This window comes from Protopterus annectens, chromosome 4.part0 (assembly GCF_019279795.1).
Source record: "Protopterus annectens isolate FY-2018-M chromosome 4.part0, PAN1.0, whole genome shotgun sequence".
Taxonomy (NCBI): domain Eukaryota; kingdom Metazoa; phylum Chordata; order Ceratodontiformes; family Protopteridae; genus Protopterus; species Protopterus annectens.
The window spans coordinates 1,773,914,027-1,773,929,247 of record NC_056733.1 but is presented as its reverse complement, the minus strand read 5'-3'; the positions used below and the strand labels follow the sequence as shown (position 1 = coordinate 1,773,929,247).

At 41.6% G+C, this 15,221-nt stretch overlaps 1 protein-coding gene across 1 annotated transcript in view; it reads left to right on the top strand.

Moving 5' to 3' along the window:
- The window catches only part of LARP1 (La ribonucleoprotein 1, translational regulator), a 3,464,554-nt gene that overhangs the window by 706,356 nt on the left and 2,742,977 nt on the right, over nt 1–15,221 (top strand). Inside the window, exon 4 of the mRNA XM_044069481.1 lies at nt 12,621–12,792. Coding sequence (XP_043925416.1) covers nt 12,621–12,792 — 172 coding nt within the window. The remainder of the gene's footprint in view (nt 1–12,620; nt 12,793–15,221) is intronic.

The following is a 15,221-nucleotide window of genomic DNA, read 5'->3' as shown; positions in this document are numbered from 1 at the left end:
AACTTCCCTGGGAAAGAAACACTATTTTTGGCTGGACTGTGGCAAACTACTGACCCCCATGATCTGTTTTTCTTCCAGCCACAAAAGGAAAAAGTTAGTTTTTACCACCACAGCAGGCTAGCAGTGTGTGTCAGCTGCAGATGGGTGAGGCTGCTGTGGCCAAAGCTGGTTCCTCAAACCCTCATTTTATGCTTGGATCCCTCTGGTGTTGTCCATACAACTGCTATGGGTTGGGGGGGTGTTGGCCATACTGTGTGGCTGTTTGAGTCCTCTCAGGAGGCAAGGGAGGGCCACCCTTGTCAGCCTTTAGAGAAGGGGCAGTGAAGGTGCCCCTGCTCAGCCAGAATGTTGTGCTCATCCCCTGAGAAGCTGTTGCTACCATTAATTATTCTGTTTGCCCCCCCCCCCCCAACTTTCCTGTCTGAAAGGAACAGTATACCAAACCTTTACTCCTGTCCAGTGAAATTGGAGCAGGGGACTGGCTCAGGGTCTTGTACAGTGTATTGACCTTTTCTGTCGAGTGGCTTCTGGTAAAAAGAATTTTTTTTTCTTGAGATTCAAAAAAACTGAATTTGGGGTTCAGTTGGATGGGGGAGACTGTCTTTTCTCCTCAGATTTCTGATTTAGACTTAGAGGAAAGGTTGTTATATGAATCTCCGTCAGGGATTTTTTTCTCTGAGATTGTGTCCAGAATGTGCCAGTGTTGGTGGAGAACACTTGAGGTTTCTCAATCCCTAAGAAAATTCTGAGCTGTTAAAAAATGGAATTCTGAGAACATCTTCCCATTCCCGCAATGCTGACAGCATTGGAGGATGTTTGTCACAGCTTTTCATTTCCCTAACAGCCACTCCGCTGCACTTAAGAAAGCAGATAGAATGTAATATAGTTCCTCAGTCTTTCAAATTTTTATACCCTTGTCCCAGACTTCACTCCATTAGCTACAGTTATTCCAGCTGCTGCCAAACATTTTAATTCTAATCCTCCTCCTAACAGGTATGGTAAAACAGTTGATAAGTTTGGGGAGAAATTATATCTTCTGCGACATTCATTTTTTAGAATTTTGAATTGCCAGGCTCAAATGTTTAGTCTGACTAATTGTTGAAGTATGAGGAGTGCTTTATCTGCAATTCCTTCCTGTGAGGAGAATTTGTTTTAAGTGGTTTAGTTTTCAGTTTCTCAGGTGGAGCCGCAGTGGTGCAGAGGTTAGGGTTGTCGCCTCACCGCAAGAGGTTCTCCCGTTCGAGTCTCTGCTGGAGTGCCCTCTGTGTGGAGTCTACATGTCCTCCCGGGTTTGTTATATGTTTGAACGCTTAATTGTTCGAACCACTAATCGACAGTGATCGAACAGTTAAATGTTCGACATTTAAAAAATTAATATTTGCAAAAAAAAAAGTGTAAAGTATGTAAGCAGGGGGCAAGCCCACCTGCACCCCCCACACCCCCGCTACTTAAATTTAACAATTCCGAGATCGCACTTCAGTGTGCTACAGTGCGGAAATGGAAAATTTCTCATTTCCTACACTGTAGTGCTGTCTTGGAGTTGCTATATTTAAGTAGAGGGGGTGTGGGGGGTGCATGGGGGCTTGCCCCCCTGTTTACACCCTTTAGATTTTTTTTGTTTAGTTTTATTTATTTATTTATTTTTTTAAATATTCGAACATTTAAATGTTCGATCACTAAAGGTTTATCTTTAGTGATTCGAACATTTAAGAGTTCGAGTATTTAACATATACACCCTGTCCTCCCCGCGGTTGATTGATGTTAGACATGCAGGTAGGTGTGAGCATGAATGGGTGTGCCTTCTTTGAAGGTTGGGCGTTGGACTGGCAACTCGGCACCCTAAAAATCCACTGCCAGTAATAAGCGGACCGGAGTTCCGCTGTGGCGACCCCTAACCGGGAAAAGCCGAAAGACATTACTAGCTTTCAGTTTTTCAGGTCACACTACATGTTGTTTTATTTATTTATTTTACATTTGTTGACCGGGAATGTGTGGCTGGGCTAAAAGCCCTTTTTCAGTGGAGGCACGGGGAGAAAAGCTCCAGGTAATGGAAATGTTACAGTTCAAGGTAATCTAAGATCTCATGCAATAAAACAATATGTATAAAAGTAAAAAAGCAAACCGTATTGTGTAACAAATAGATATACATGCATGGGAAATTACATGAAGGCAATAGGTATTTTTTTTTCTTTTTTTAGATGTTATATAATTATATGTACTGTACCAATGTCTTAGTGGGTGACTACATAGAGGAAAGGAAGTGTAGAGGGGGAAGGATGGATTAGATAAGATTTAGATAGAGGTTGGTTATAAGAGGAAACGTTAGAGAGAGGAGAAAGAAGGTATTACTGTTAGATGGATGAATTCAGGGAGGGTGAGAACAGTGGCAGGTCCGCTGTGTTTTGAGTATTCTTTTGTTGCTGATTTAAATTGTTTGGGATGTGTAAAAGTTCTGATATCTAGAGGGAGTTTGTTCCATGCTATAGAGGGGTGGTAGCTATGTGTATTGCACCTGGATTTAGACTTTGTTTATAGATATATAATAGATCTTGGTTTGAGCTCTGGAGATTTCTTATAGGTGAATAATGGGAGATGAGGGAGCATAGTGCTGGACAATAGGCTGGCTGATATAAAATTGTGTGTATGACTTGGAGCTGTGAGAAGAGAAGTAGATGAGGTAGTTCAAGCCAGTTTAAGTATTTTAGGGAGAGACAGTGGTGGGATTTATAGGTTTGTTGAGCTGAGAATCTGGCTATCTTGTGATAGGTTGACTCTAGTAAGTAGAGAGGAGTTTAGATTTGTGAGAATTTGGGAGCAGTAAGTTTAGGAGGGTAGAAGGTAAGCGTGAGTGAGAGTTTGTATATGACTCGGTAGATACTACATCCAGGCAATGGTACTCTTTGGAGGTTTGCTTGGCTGGATTCTCAGAACCTACCAGAATGTGTAGAAAATTAGATTTTAAATTCTCCTTTGGATAGAGATTTTTTTTTTACTCTCTGCTGCAGAGGTTAACAGATGTGATGAGAGGGAGAAGCTGATTCATCTCAGATTGTCAGCACTTCCTTGTCCAGTTTTGCCACAAAACGTAAACAGTCTGAGCAAAATGCTGGTAGTTAGATGTTTAAAAATAATGGCAGTGAGCAGCCCCCCCCCCCCCCCCCCCCGTAACAAAGGACAGCCAAATAAGGTAGAATTACTGTATAAGGGACCTTATCCTTACCGCCCTGGCATTCCGAATCTTCCCTCCAGCCTCGCAATAGATTGTTTCAGTTAAATGTGTTCTAAGGTGAATTCTGCAAGGTTACACGTGGCAATGGGAAGAAATTCTGCCATTTCTGGGAATTATTCTACATATCCACCAGAACAAACTCGTCTGTTCCCTCCTGTCCTACAGCACATGCTGGTTCAGAAACTAATTGTAACAGTTCCTCATTCCCCGTAACAAAGGACAGCCAAATAAGGTAGAATTACTGTATAAGGGACCTTATCCTTACCACCCTGGCATTCCGAATCTTCCCTCCAGTCTCGCAATAGATTGTTTCAGTTAAATGTGTTATAAGGTGAATTCTGCAAGGTTACACGTGGCAATGGGAAGAAATTCTGCCATTTCTGGGAATTATTCTACATCCACCAGAACAAACTCGTCTGTTCCCTCCTGTCCTACAGCGCACATGCTGGTTCAGAAAGTAATTGTAACAGTTCCTCCTTCCCAGTTGGGAAATGTTTTTTAATGAATTGTTTTGTGTGCACACGCCAAAGAAAGAAAAAATGCTTGAAGTTTTCTTTTTTCTTTTTTAAATACCAATATGTGATGATGCCCAAGTTCAGAATGCTTTAGTTCTTTGTTAACTTTCGGTTTAAAAGATGGTCATCACATTCCTATTCATCCAGGCTTCAGATGTTTCTCATGGTTTTGTGTGGTGGATCACATTCAGTTCTCCTGTGGAAGTGCATTACAGGCTAGTGGGTGTCCACATTTTTTCTATATTTGGATGACTTGCTTATCTTTGTGGGGTCCTTTTCAAAGTTGTCAGTATCTCTCCCCTGGGTGAGAGATCTTGCATGCAGGCTAGGATTCCCGAAAAACAAACCAAAGTCTTTTTGTCTCCATTGCATAAAGTTGTGTTCCTGGGGCATGTACTAAATGCCTTAATACAAAGAGCTTTTCTTCCCAGGGGTAAATAATAAGTGTATAGATATATTTCAAGAGTTTTTCAGTCATACTTTGGTTATTGTGAGGGAATACCTTAGGATTCTGGGTATCGTGGCAGATTCTTGTGATGCTTCTGGCAAGACTTCACATGTGAAAGATAATATCTGACTTCTTTGGTCCCAGTGCCAGCACCCATTATCTTCAAATTCTAGTTCTGCAATTGAGAGGGAAACTTCAAATATCCCTGAATGCAGGTCACCCCCTTCTCTCTTCCTGCTCCAAAGCAGTCACCACAGACATTCGCCCTGCTAGACAAGGGTCCAGGGAAGTAAATACTGTGGGAAGAAATAGCCAGGGAATTATGGCTAGGCTTGTAAAGGCCCTAGGGCTGATAGCCTAGTACCAACCTATGAACCCAAAGTTTGCTTGGGAAGTAATATCAAAAGAAATGAAAGTGCAAGGTCTCTTTGACAAGAAATATAGGCAAAAATGCATAAACATAAAGCCTAGCTCTTACAAATGCACTCAACTCTTTGAATTATTTGTTGGTCCTCAGGACCTCTTATAGTTAGACAGTACCACATTGATGTGGTAGTTAAGCAAGCAAAGGGGGACCAGATCTTAATGTCTTTGCAGTCCAGCCACGTTAGCATGGGATATAGCTTTAGAGCACAGTTTCACTCTACAGGCATCTTGCATTCCATCAGAGCAAAATTATGTGGCAGATGAGCTAAGGACGACCAAGGCAGACCCTCACAAATGGAAACTGGATCAGGGATTTTCCAATATTTGATTCATCTCTGTGAAATTCCTCAAGTAGACCTTTTTTGCCTCCTCTCTAAACAATCAGCTGGCAGACTGCTATTCCAGGACTTCATGTAAGAAGCAATGGAAGACAGATGCCTTTTCTTTTCCTTGTACAGTATTCCTGTATGCTTTTCCACCCATTTCCACTGATATCCAAGGTACTTAATATTCATGAGGAGTCCACAAAGGTCATTGCAGTGACTCCCTTCTGGCCCAAGCAGCAGTGGCTCTCTTCTGGAACTGGCCAGGGGCAGTTACTGCAAACTTCCTTTACAGACTAGATTTACTTGGACAAGAGCACAAGGGTGTTTGATGCATGCATCTCCAAATAACTACAACTGACTTCCTAGGTTATTGGGTCTTAATACTTTTTAGGTACCTGTTTTCTGAGGATGCACAAGCAGGTACTCTAAAGGCCTGGTACTAGAAAAGTCATATTAGCAGATGGAAAAAGTTTTGTACTTGGTGCAAACAAAACCGCCAGCACTTATTCAGAGCTGGTGTCTCTGGTTTTACAATATTTGTGTGAGTTGCTGTTCTGTGGCTGATCTTGCTCCTCTCTGAAGGTTGATTTTTTTGGCTATTTCAGCATGTCTGCTCATGGTTCTCTATCTTTCAGAGCATTATTTTGTGAAAATGTTTTTGAAAGGGGTGCTAGATAAGTCTCCCAGAAAACTGGTGGCGCTTCCTTCTGATATGGTTTACTTAGCTAAGTGTATCTCATGTGATGCATATTACGTGGGGAAAACAAACAGAAGTTTGAATTAAAGAATTGTTTATGACCAAATGAAAAAGTCAGATAATGCGTTGTATAGATATTGTTGCAGAGTTCTAATTTTAAAAAGTTTTGATTTCTTACCAAACTTTTGCAGACAGCTCAGATTGTGTGGACAGAACTCAGTCAGGAAACCTACCCAAATCTGTCTTAATTCTATATTAAAAGTGTGAAACAAAATTATGAAAGTGAGTGGCTTACGGTTTACCAGAAGTTTGACAAAATGCTGTCATCTGTGCTTGCAGTACACACTATTAGAGCTGTGGCTAACCGTTTTTTTAAGAAATGTATCCTTGGATGATTGCAGCTACATGGAGTTCACTGAATAACTTTTCAAGACAGTATAAGCTGGATATGTGCTCCAGGTCTAGATCTTTATTTAGAGCTGCAGTGATCAGAGGTATGTTCCCATGATTACCACTTGGGAAGGATAATCACATGATTACAACTCTGAGGGAATAACCTATGATTCTGTTGTTCTTGCCATAACAGTGGATCTGGATGAGCAGGTTCTTGCTTGTAAACATTCCTAACCCACTGCCTCTGTCTTGGACATTTTCTGGGAGATTTGTTGTATTACTAGGTATGATGCTTATCTTTTGAGTAATAGGCCTAAGATCAGGAGAGTAGGCAAGGAAAAGGGGTTTAGTAGCCTGGGAAAGCTAATTGAAAGCCTGCGATTCCATTCTCAGTGGCTGATGAGGACACACTTGTCCATATCTGTTAAATTAAGTATGCAACTTTCATCTATTTGACAGCAGAAGACTTTTTCATTCTCAAGTACTGCTACTTGTTTGTTCACTTTTGCTTACGATATGAGGAACCAGTTTCTTGAGTTCCTGAGGTGGTTAGTGATATTTTATGATGACTAAGTACAGAACTAGACATCACCAAACTCAAGGCAATCTGATATGAAGCTGCTCTCTCAGATGATTTGTGGAAAATCTGAAACTGGGTATCTGTACTAGCATCAACAAGCCCTGCTGTCTTCCAGTGCAAGTGCTACAATGCTGATCCATTGTTTTGACCTACACCTTATGCATCTTTTGCTGCCTGGCTTTGGATGACATATTGTGTTTTTAATGTGACGCAAGAAAAACTAAATGTTCAGTATTTGTTGTGAACTCCTTCAGTCACTGAGGCCAGGGTTCTATTTTAGAATGTTAACTTGAAGCAGTGACCTGCTGTGCTCCAAGAAATTTATTGTTACTTGCGTATTATCACATCCAGATTTCCAGCCTGCCAGAATTTGTCACGTTTGGCCTGAAATATTTATGATAACCTTAAAAAGGGGTGTGTAAACTGCTAATTAGTCTGTCACATTCTGAGTCTAGAAGAGTAATAATGGCCACATGTAGTATTTGTAGGGGACATACTTTTTCGACGTAACTTTAATAGAAAATAAACGTCACTGCTGCTTCAAAGTCTTCGTTATGCAGTTTCATCTATCTTGAAGTTAATGTATGGCAACTTCGGATGATCTGTACTCATGTAACTGAATATTGGGTTGATCCTGTGTTTTACAGCTGACACTTAAAATTGCGGTGTGAATGCTATTAAAGCCCTTCAGTGGACTTTGTAAGATGTAAACAATTCCAACTCCTGCATTTTACAAACTGTTGGTTTGCCGACTTTACCACCTGTTGGAGTCTTCATAGTAAGGGTCATGGACGTATTCTTGCTTTTTATTAGTTGACAGTGAGATTCAGTACTTCACATTTGTATTTTGATACCATGATGTTTTAATTTACAGCATTTGTCCTTGTATTCACTGACTTTAGTGTATATTTGCTTACAGTCGTAATGTAGTAAATAGCTCTTTTTAGCAGTAATATTACTTTTATGTATTCACTTTTCTGAGTACTACTTTTGGTCTACAAAGTTGAGGATCCAAGCTGTGTAGTACTCATTTACAAAAATGTAAGAAACAGATCCTCCTTTACAGGATTGAAAAGCAGCAGACATCTTGATTGCATTTTTTATTAATTTAGGTTAGGCAAAAGAACGCAACCCATGAAAAGGAATCTGGACGTTATTCCTCTTCTAATGCCATAAACAATGTCACAGAATAGTACTTAAGTTTACACAACCCTTTTCTGGTTAACATTTACCGTTTCACAAAAACGTAACAAATTCTGGCAGGTTAGAAATCTGGTTGCTATATGCAAGTAATTTGTTTTGACTTTTTTGTAATATTTTTATCTCTCTGTTTGAAACTTACGATAGACTTTTCACAGAATAAACTTAATGTTACTTTGAAGTACTCTGCATTCTAGAATGTCCAGAAAATGTATTGATAGATGTCCTTCTATCCATATGCTGCTGTATCCATAGCATAGGGGAGTTTTTTGGTGAACTCTCTTACGTCTGGTCATTATACAAAAGTTAAATGCTACCGCTAGGTGCATGCGACATCCTGAGTCTGTCTTGGACAGCAGTTGTAAACAGACATTGGGTATAAAGCAGACGTCAGCACTCACCTTCTTAAGAGCTTTTCTGCTGCCTGTGTGACTGCCAGCTCTGCTTGTCGCTCTTTCTGAAAAAGTGATTTTGCACCATCTGACTTCAGATAAATAACCCATAGTGTTTTTTTATTTGCTTGCTACATCTTTGGGTTCATGTCTGGTAGGAAGGGCAAGTGTAGGTGTGGAAGGCAAATTCCACATAAGGACTCGCATGAATTCTGCCTGTTTTGCTTAGGCCAAGAACACGACCAAACACCTGTAATGTTTGGCAGGCCTTCATACTCAAAACCCTTAGAATTCACTTAGCAGCATTGAAATCCTACCTAGAGAATCAGAGACTTTAACAGTTAGCTTCTCATATGGATCTGGCATCGGGTTCCTCGGACGAGCCTGTAGTCAAGAAGGCGAAAAAGTCTAGGCCTGAAACAACTGCTGTGCCTTCCACTCCAGCCGTACCTCTCGAGCCTGGTGAAGGCCCGCAGTCCGAGCCAGAGTCCTTGGATCTTACTTTGGCGGATAGCTTAGGGGAAGCTGGTACAACACCCGAGGTCACATCGTGGAGGGATTCACAGGCATCTGATTCGGTTGCCGAGTGGAAACCTAGGCTCATAATTTCCGAGGGTCCATGTGAGGGGGGGGGGGGTCTCAGATTGTTGTACGAGAAGATATAGCCTCTGATGTTGTGGAGTGCTGTCCGGCCCTCCTACCGTTCATTGTACCACCAATTCTTCACCATCGGAGTCGCATAAAAAGAGGAAGCAAAAGACTAAGCATATTTCTAGTCTCCCATTCTTCCCCCCAGTCCTGCAGGAACTTCGCACTCAGGGAGCAATTCAGAAGTCCCTTCACTTGCAAGAGGAAAGGGGTTTTATTCAAGAATTTTCCTGGTCCCCAGAAAGGAAAGTCCCTAGAGGCCTGTCCTGGATCTGTCACACCTCAGCACCTTCTTAGTATCCTCCTTGGATATAAAGGATGCATACTTACACACCTCAGTTCATCCACTCTTCAGAAAATTCATCTGCTTCTCAGTGGATTCTGCACACTTTCAGCAGGCTACATCAAGTACCATGGCCTTACAACACCTGGACTTCTCCTTCTTAACAGATCTGGGATTTACTGTAAACCTCAAAAAATCTTCCCTGATGATCCTCACAGGATCAGGTGTTCCCGGGATGTTGGATTCTGACCAGGGAGATGATGGGCCTGCTTTCCCCCAGAAAAAATTGTTATGCCCACGTCTTATTTCAGGGAAATTCTTCCTCTCAAAGCCATCTCAGCCAGGGAATTCCTCAGAATCCTAGGATTCATGGCCTCTACCATCCCCGTGGTACCTCTGGTAAGGCTTCACATTAGGAAATTCCAGTGATACTTGCGAAGTATCTGGAAGCAACACCTACATCCCTTAGAGTTCATGATCCCCATGCTTCCATGCCTGGGCAGGGAACTGAAGTGGTGGTTAACCCAGATTCAGTCAAATCCTGGCCTGCCGTTACAACCAATGTCTCCCAACCAGGATCTCTTTATAGATGCATCAGACACAGGGTGGGGTCCAACCTTAGGAGAATGGAGAGTGAGGAACACATGGACCGTCGCTCAACAGAAAGACCACATCAGTATCAAAGAAATGAGAGCCTTGATATCGGCCTTGATTAATATTCAAGGATCAGCTTCTACCAGGCACTCTGTGGTGGTACACAGACAATACCATGGTGCTGTGGTACATCAACAAACAGGGGGACAAGGTCCTACCACCTGTGCAGGCTAGCACTGCAGGCCTGGGAAATTGTCCTGGAAAAACGGATGATCCTCCAAGTGGTATACATCCCTTCTGCAGACAATGTGATGGCAAACTTGTTAACCAGGACCCTGACCCTGTCTCACGAGTGGATATTGAACTGGCGGGTTTCTGGACCTGGTCCATTGATGGGATATTCCAGATGTGGATATCTCTGCCTCCCCCATGATCAGACAGCTCCCAACCTTCTGTTCCTGGGCACCACACTTAGAAGCATGGAAGGTGGATGCTCTCTCAATCCCATGGAAGGGGATGTACGCTTATGCATCCCCCTTCCCTCTCATACAGAGAGTCTTACTGAAAATTCAGAAGAAACAGCCTCAAGTCTTGCTGGTGACTCCGTATTGGCCAAGGCAGTATTGGTTCCCCCTCTTACTACATCTAGCCAAGGGCAATCACCACAAGTTATCCCAACGAATGGGCCTGCTCACATAGGAGAAGGGAACACTCTTACACCCCCAACTGTCCACACTGAGCCTTACACTGTGGGTGGTAGGGCACCGATTCCCTTCAGACACCTATACACAGAGGAAGTGCTTCAGGTTTTGCATGAGGCCAGGAAATCTTGCCTCTCTAAGTGGAAGAGATTTTCTGTATGGTGTCAGGAAATCAACTTACAGGCACTGATAGTGGAGCCTGCAGTGGTCTTGTCTTACCTGTGCGATCCAGTGAAATGTGGACTGTACTACTCCTCCATTAAAACCCATTTATCTGCCATCTCAGCATGCCTGACCCTGGTACCACCTTTGGCTTCAAGGTTAGAAGTCAAACTTTTTGAAAAGGGCACTACATCTCAGACCCCCCAAGGAAGCCTATTGCACCTCCTTGGGATCTAAGTTTTGTTCTAGAAAAATTGAATCTCCCACCCTTTGAACCAGCCAAAGACTGCTCCCTCCAACACTGCACTTGGAAAACTATACTGTTGGTGGCCATCACTTCAGCCAGAAGGGTTTCAGAACTCCAAACCCTTATGGCCTCTCCCCATTCACCGTCTTCCACAAGGACAGAGTATGTTTATGTACTAACACAACCTTCATGCCTAAAGTTGTCAGTGAGCTGTCCTTGAACCAGGCTATCAACCTGCTAACCTTTTTCCCCTCTCCACAAAACCCAGCAGAGAGGATACTTCACTCCTTAGATGTACACAGACATCTCTTGATATTTGGCCAAGAACAAACCCATCTGGAAGTCTGATAGGCTCTTCATGTCATACCACCCAAGAGCCCTGGGGCACCTGGTTTCCATGCAAACCATATCTTCTTGGATATCTAAAATCATCATCTCCTGTTACACAACCCGTGGTAGGTCGCTCCCCTTTTCTGTAAAGGCACACTCCACTAAGGCATTGTCCTCTTCAGGGGCATTCTTTAAAGGTTTGGATACAGCTGCTATTCTCGAAGCAGCTACATGGTCCTCTGTGTGTACACATTCACTAAGCACTACAAATTGGACAGTGTCTCTATAGCCAAAGCAGGATTTGCCGGAGCCATCCTTCATGGGTTTGTGGAAAGTGCATCTGGTCCTCCACCCTTTTCTTAGGACAGGAACTGTTGCACTCTCCCTGATGTTATGGATATAGCGGCATATGAATTGAAGGACATAGTATTGTGTAAGAACTTACCATAACTTTAGATGTCCTTCTCTTCTATATGCTGCTGTTTAGTTTCCCACCCAGGCTTCCCCCTCACACTTGCCTGACTCCTGGAGTACCCACTCCGTAGCCACTGATTCCAGAGGCATTCAGTTCTGAAGAAGGTGCGTGCTGACGTCTGCTTTATACCCGACGTCCAAAAGAGAGACGTGGGACATCGCGCACATAGCGATAGCATTTAGCTTTTGTATAATGGCCGGACGTGCGAGAGTTTTCACTAGAGGGAAATTCCCTGGTGTTATGGATACAGCGCATCTGAAGTTATGCTAAGTTCTTACATAGCAATACTTTCTCTTATGTTCTGAAGTGGATGTCACTGCAATTGTAAAAACAGGAATTTTATAGCACAGGAGAAAGTTTTGTCATAAGGTGAAAGTAGATTTCTTGGTACAAGCACTTAATGAACTTCATTTTAATATTTTTTTACCCTTCCCCAGTTAATTCAGTTTTTTCAGAGTCATGATGGGTTGGGGAGTGGGGACTGGTCATTGCAGGGATGGACAGTATTTTGTGCGTTATGGAAACAGACTTGGAAGAGGTTGAACTGTCCCTGAAGTAAGGAGCCTGCTGTGGAGCAAAGCCTCATGTTCTCCACTGAGGAATGAAAACTTTTAACAAGCCCTCCAGCACTCGAGGAGTTAGACTCTTCAGCAACACAGTCCAGTACCCTGCTACTGTGCTACCAGTACAGCTTTTAACATTCATTTTTTGGATGCTTATTGGGTTAGGCAGCTAAATATTGCTGTAGCACACGTACTTGGGTGCTACACTAAATGTTATGTACTGCTGTCTTAACATAAAGATTAGTCCATCATTGTACTCTTGTAAAGTACTGTAAAGTTAAGTTGCGAGACAAATGGGAATGAAGGATTTTTCCCAGTTTAATGTGATCTGTAAGTTTGTTTCAGCAAATGCATAGTACATGAAGCCGTTGGTGATTTTTAACCTTGTTTTTGTATCACTTTTCTTTTCAGCATTCCCACAAGCCACAGTTCACCAAAAAGACACCTGGTAAAAAAGATATGAAGGAGCAAGAACAAGTGGACAGCAGTGAAAGCAAAGAGAACCTTAGAACAAAGTCAGATGAGTCTGGAGAGGAGAAAAATGGTGAAGATGATTCCACAAAGTCTTCTCAAAAGAAAAAAGGTAAAAACTGCTCAGTTTAATTTTTCTTATGATAACAGGAGTACCCTTTTGCAAACAGTCTTCTCCCTTTCCTGATAGCCTTTTGTTTTTAGTAAATCTGAATTTAGTTCTATTTGCTGCACTTTACTTACTGTGGTCTTTTTTCACTAAATGTTTATTTTACAGAAGATAGACAGATATTGTACAAGTACAAACCAGTATACCCACAAGAGTGTAAATAAACAAAGATTTGACCATAGAAGTAATTTTAGCTGATAAAAACAAAAAAAAATTAACAAAACTTTGGTAAAAAAAATGCAAAAGTGCTTCCATCCATTCACAAACTGAAGTCGTATCAAACTCTTGAGTAATTCTTTGTTGAATCATTAGGAGTTGATTTTAATTTCAGATATTTCTAGTAAAGTTCTTATAGGTTAAACTACAGTTACAGTTGCTGTCTCTGTGGTGCTGAAGAATAAAGCCCTGACTTCACCCAACTTGCTGTGTTTAACTAGCATCTTAGGTGTAAGAGGGACCTGGCAGGGGAGGATGGGTGTGAGCTGTGGCCAACTTAACCCTTCTTGAGGGGAGGCAGTCTAGGCTTATTGCAAGTAGTAGCATTAAGAGCTAGGTGACCTTGATGCAATCGTACTACTTGGTCTGGGGGAGTGCCTATTTGTGGAGCATGCATGCACCTCCTGAAGGCAGCAATAACAGCACTTACAAGGCTGCTGCAGAATGGTGGCATTGGGGCACACTTAACAGCAGAAATATGATGCTGCGTCAGTGTCTCTCCACCTGTCCTGGAAATGTGTTGTTGAGATTGGTGGATGCTAAGGAGGGTCCGATAGACCTGCCACATGAGCAGAGGCGATTATGTTTAACTGCAGGGGAGGTAAAAACTGCGCTTATATATTTTTTTAGTTTTCATATGTAATGTCTTTGTATCTTAAATATTTAACTAAAATTAATGCAAATTTACCAACAAGAGGAGGAGCTGAATTTTTTTTAAAGTTTCGTTTTTTTAACTTTCCTCGATACTACTAAAATTCATGGTAAAGATCTTTGAAATAGCACAATTGGGAACTGGAAAATTAATCAGGGTTAGCTAGTTTAAAATGATTTTTCCAATGAGGCCAGCAAAAATATTTTGTCATGCCACTATTAAAAAAAAATTAATCACAAGATGTATGCTGCCACTTATCTTAAGCTTTCTTGAGTCTCCGAGAGAATTGTTATCCATATACATCTTAATAGTCCTGCAAGAATTAGGAGAAAGACACTGAATGAATCTACAACTGCAGATTTACCATAACAAGGGTGAGGAACTCCCAGGTGGAGATGTGGAGATGATTTCCCTTGGTATCTATACTTTGGTATGAGTTAGTAGTTTTGTAAGAAAAAACTCTTACAAAATCCAACATAATTATATAAGATGAGATTTCAGATTTTTAACGGAATGAAAATGGTAAACTGAGATAATTTACAGAATTGCTGTATGACATACATCAGAATTTCTTGAACTGTAATATTTAAGAATTTATCAAATGTACTAACTAGTATGCATTGTAAAGATAGGATGTTCTTTGTAAATTTAACAAGGTCAGTACATTTGAATTTTAAGCCAACAAAAGTAATCCTTTTCCCTCGATTTATTTTTTTTATTGCAAGTCTTGCGGTCAATACATTCAGAAGTAGTATTTAGTGAATTACTTGAAAAGTAACCAGTGTTTATGAACTTGTAATGCAAACTTGTGTGTGTATGTGTGTGTGTGTGTGTGTGTGTATATATATATATATATATATATATATATATATATATATATATATGTATATACACAGTGTGTATTTTGAATCTGTAATTATGTAAACAAAGTACAACTGCAATCCGAACACATTTCATATCTCATTCCCTAGTGAATGATCCCCATACTTTCATATATTATGAAGCATGACTTGGCAGATGTTCATCGTGCTATACTGCTGCAGTCATCACACTTGGGTTATCCTGTCATCAGGTGGTCCCGCAGTCGGCCGAATCCCAAAGTCTTGGTCCGACGTCAGTTGTCGCCTCCTCCCTGACGTCAGTGCGACAGGGGTATAAAAGAGACAGCCGACACCATTTTCTTCAGTCTTTCTTGCTTCACGGTGCCAGAAGCAGTTCGCAAGTACCGGTCGGCCAACTCCTGAAATTTTCGAATAGAGTTTCAGCCTGAAGACTTCTCTAAAGCTAAGTACCCCGTTGGGGAAACTTTTCTTGCCTCAGACCGATGTCAGACAAAGTTAATAATTGTATTTCTTGTGGGAAGCAAATGCCTCGTAAGGATTTTCATTCTTATTGTATTCCTTGCCTAGGCCCAGACCACGATGTCTCTGGTTGTCTGTTTTGTGCTAGGTTCAACAAACGTACAATTAAGCGTCGGGCAGAATTCGCCCAGCATTATTTTGGC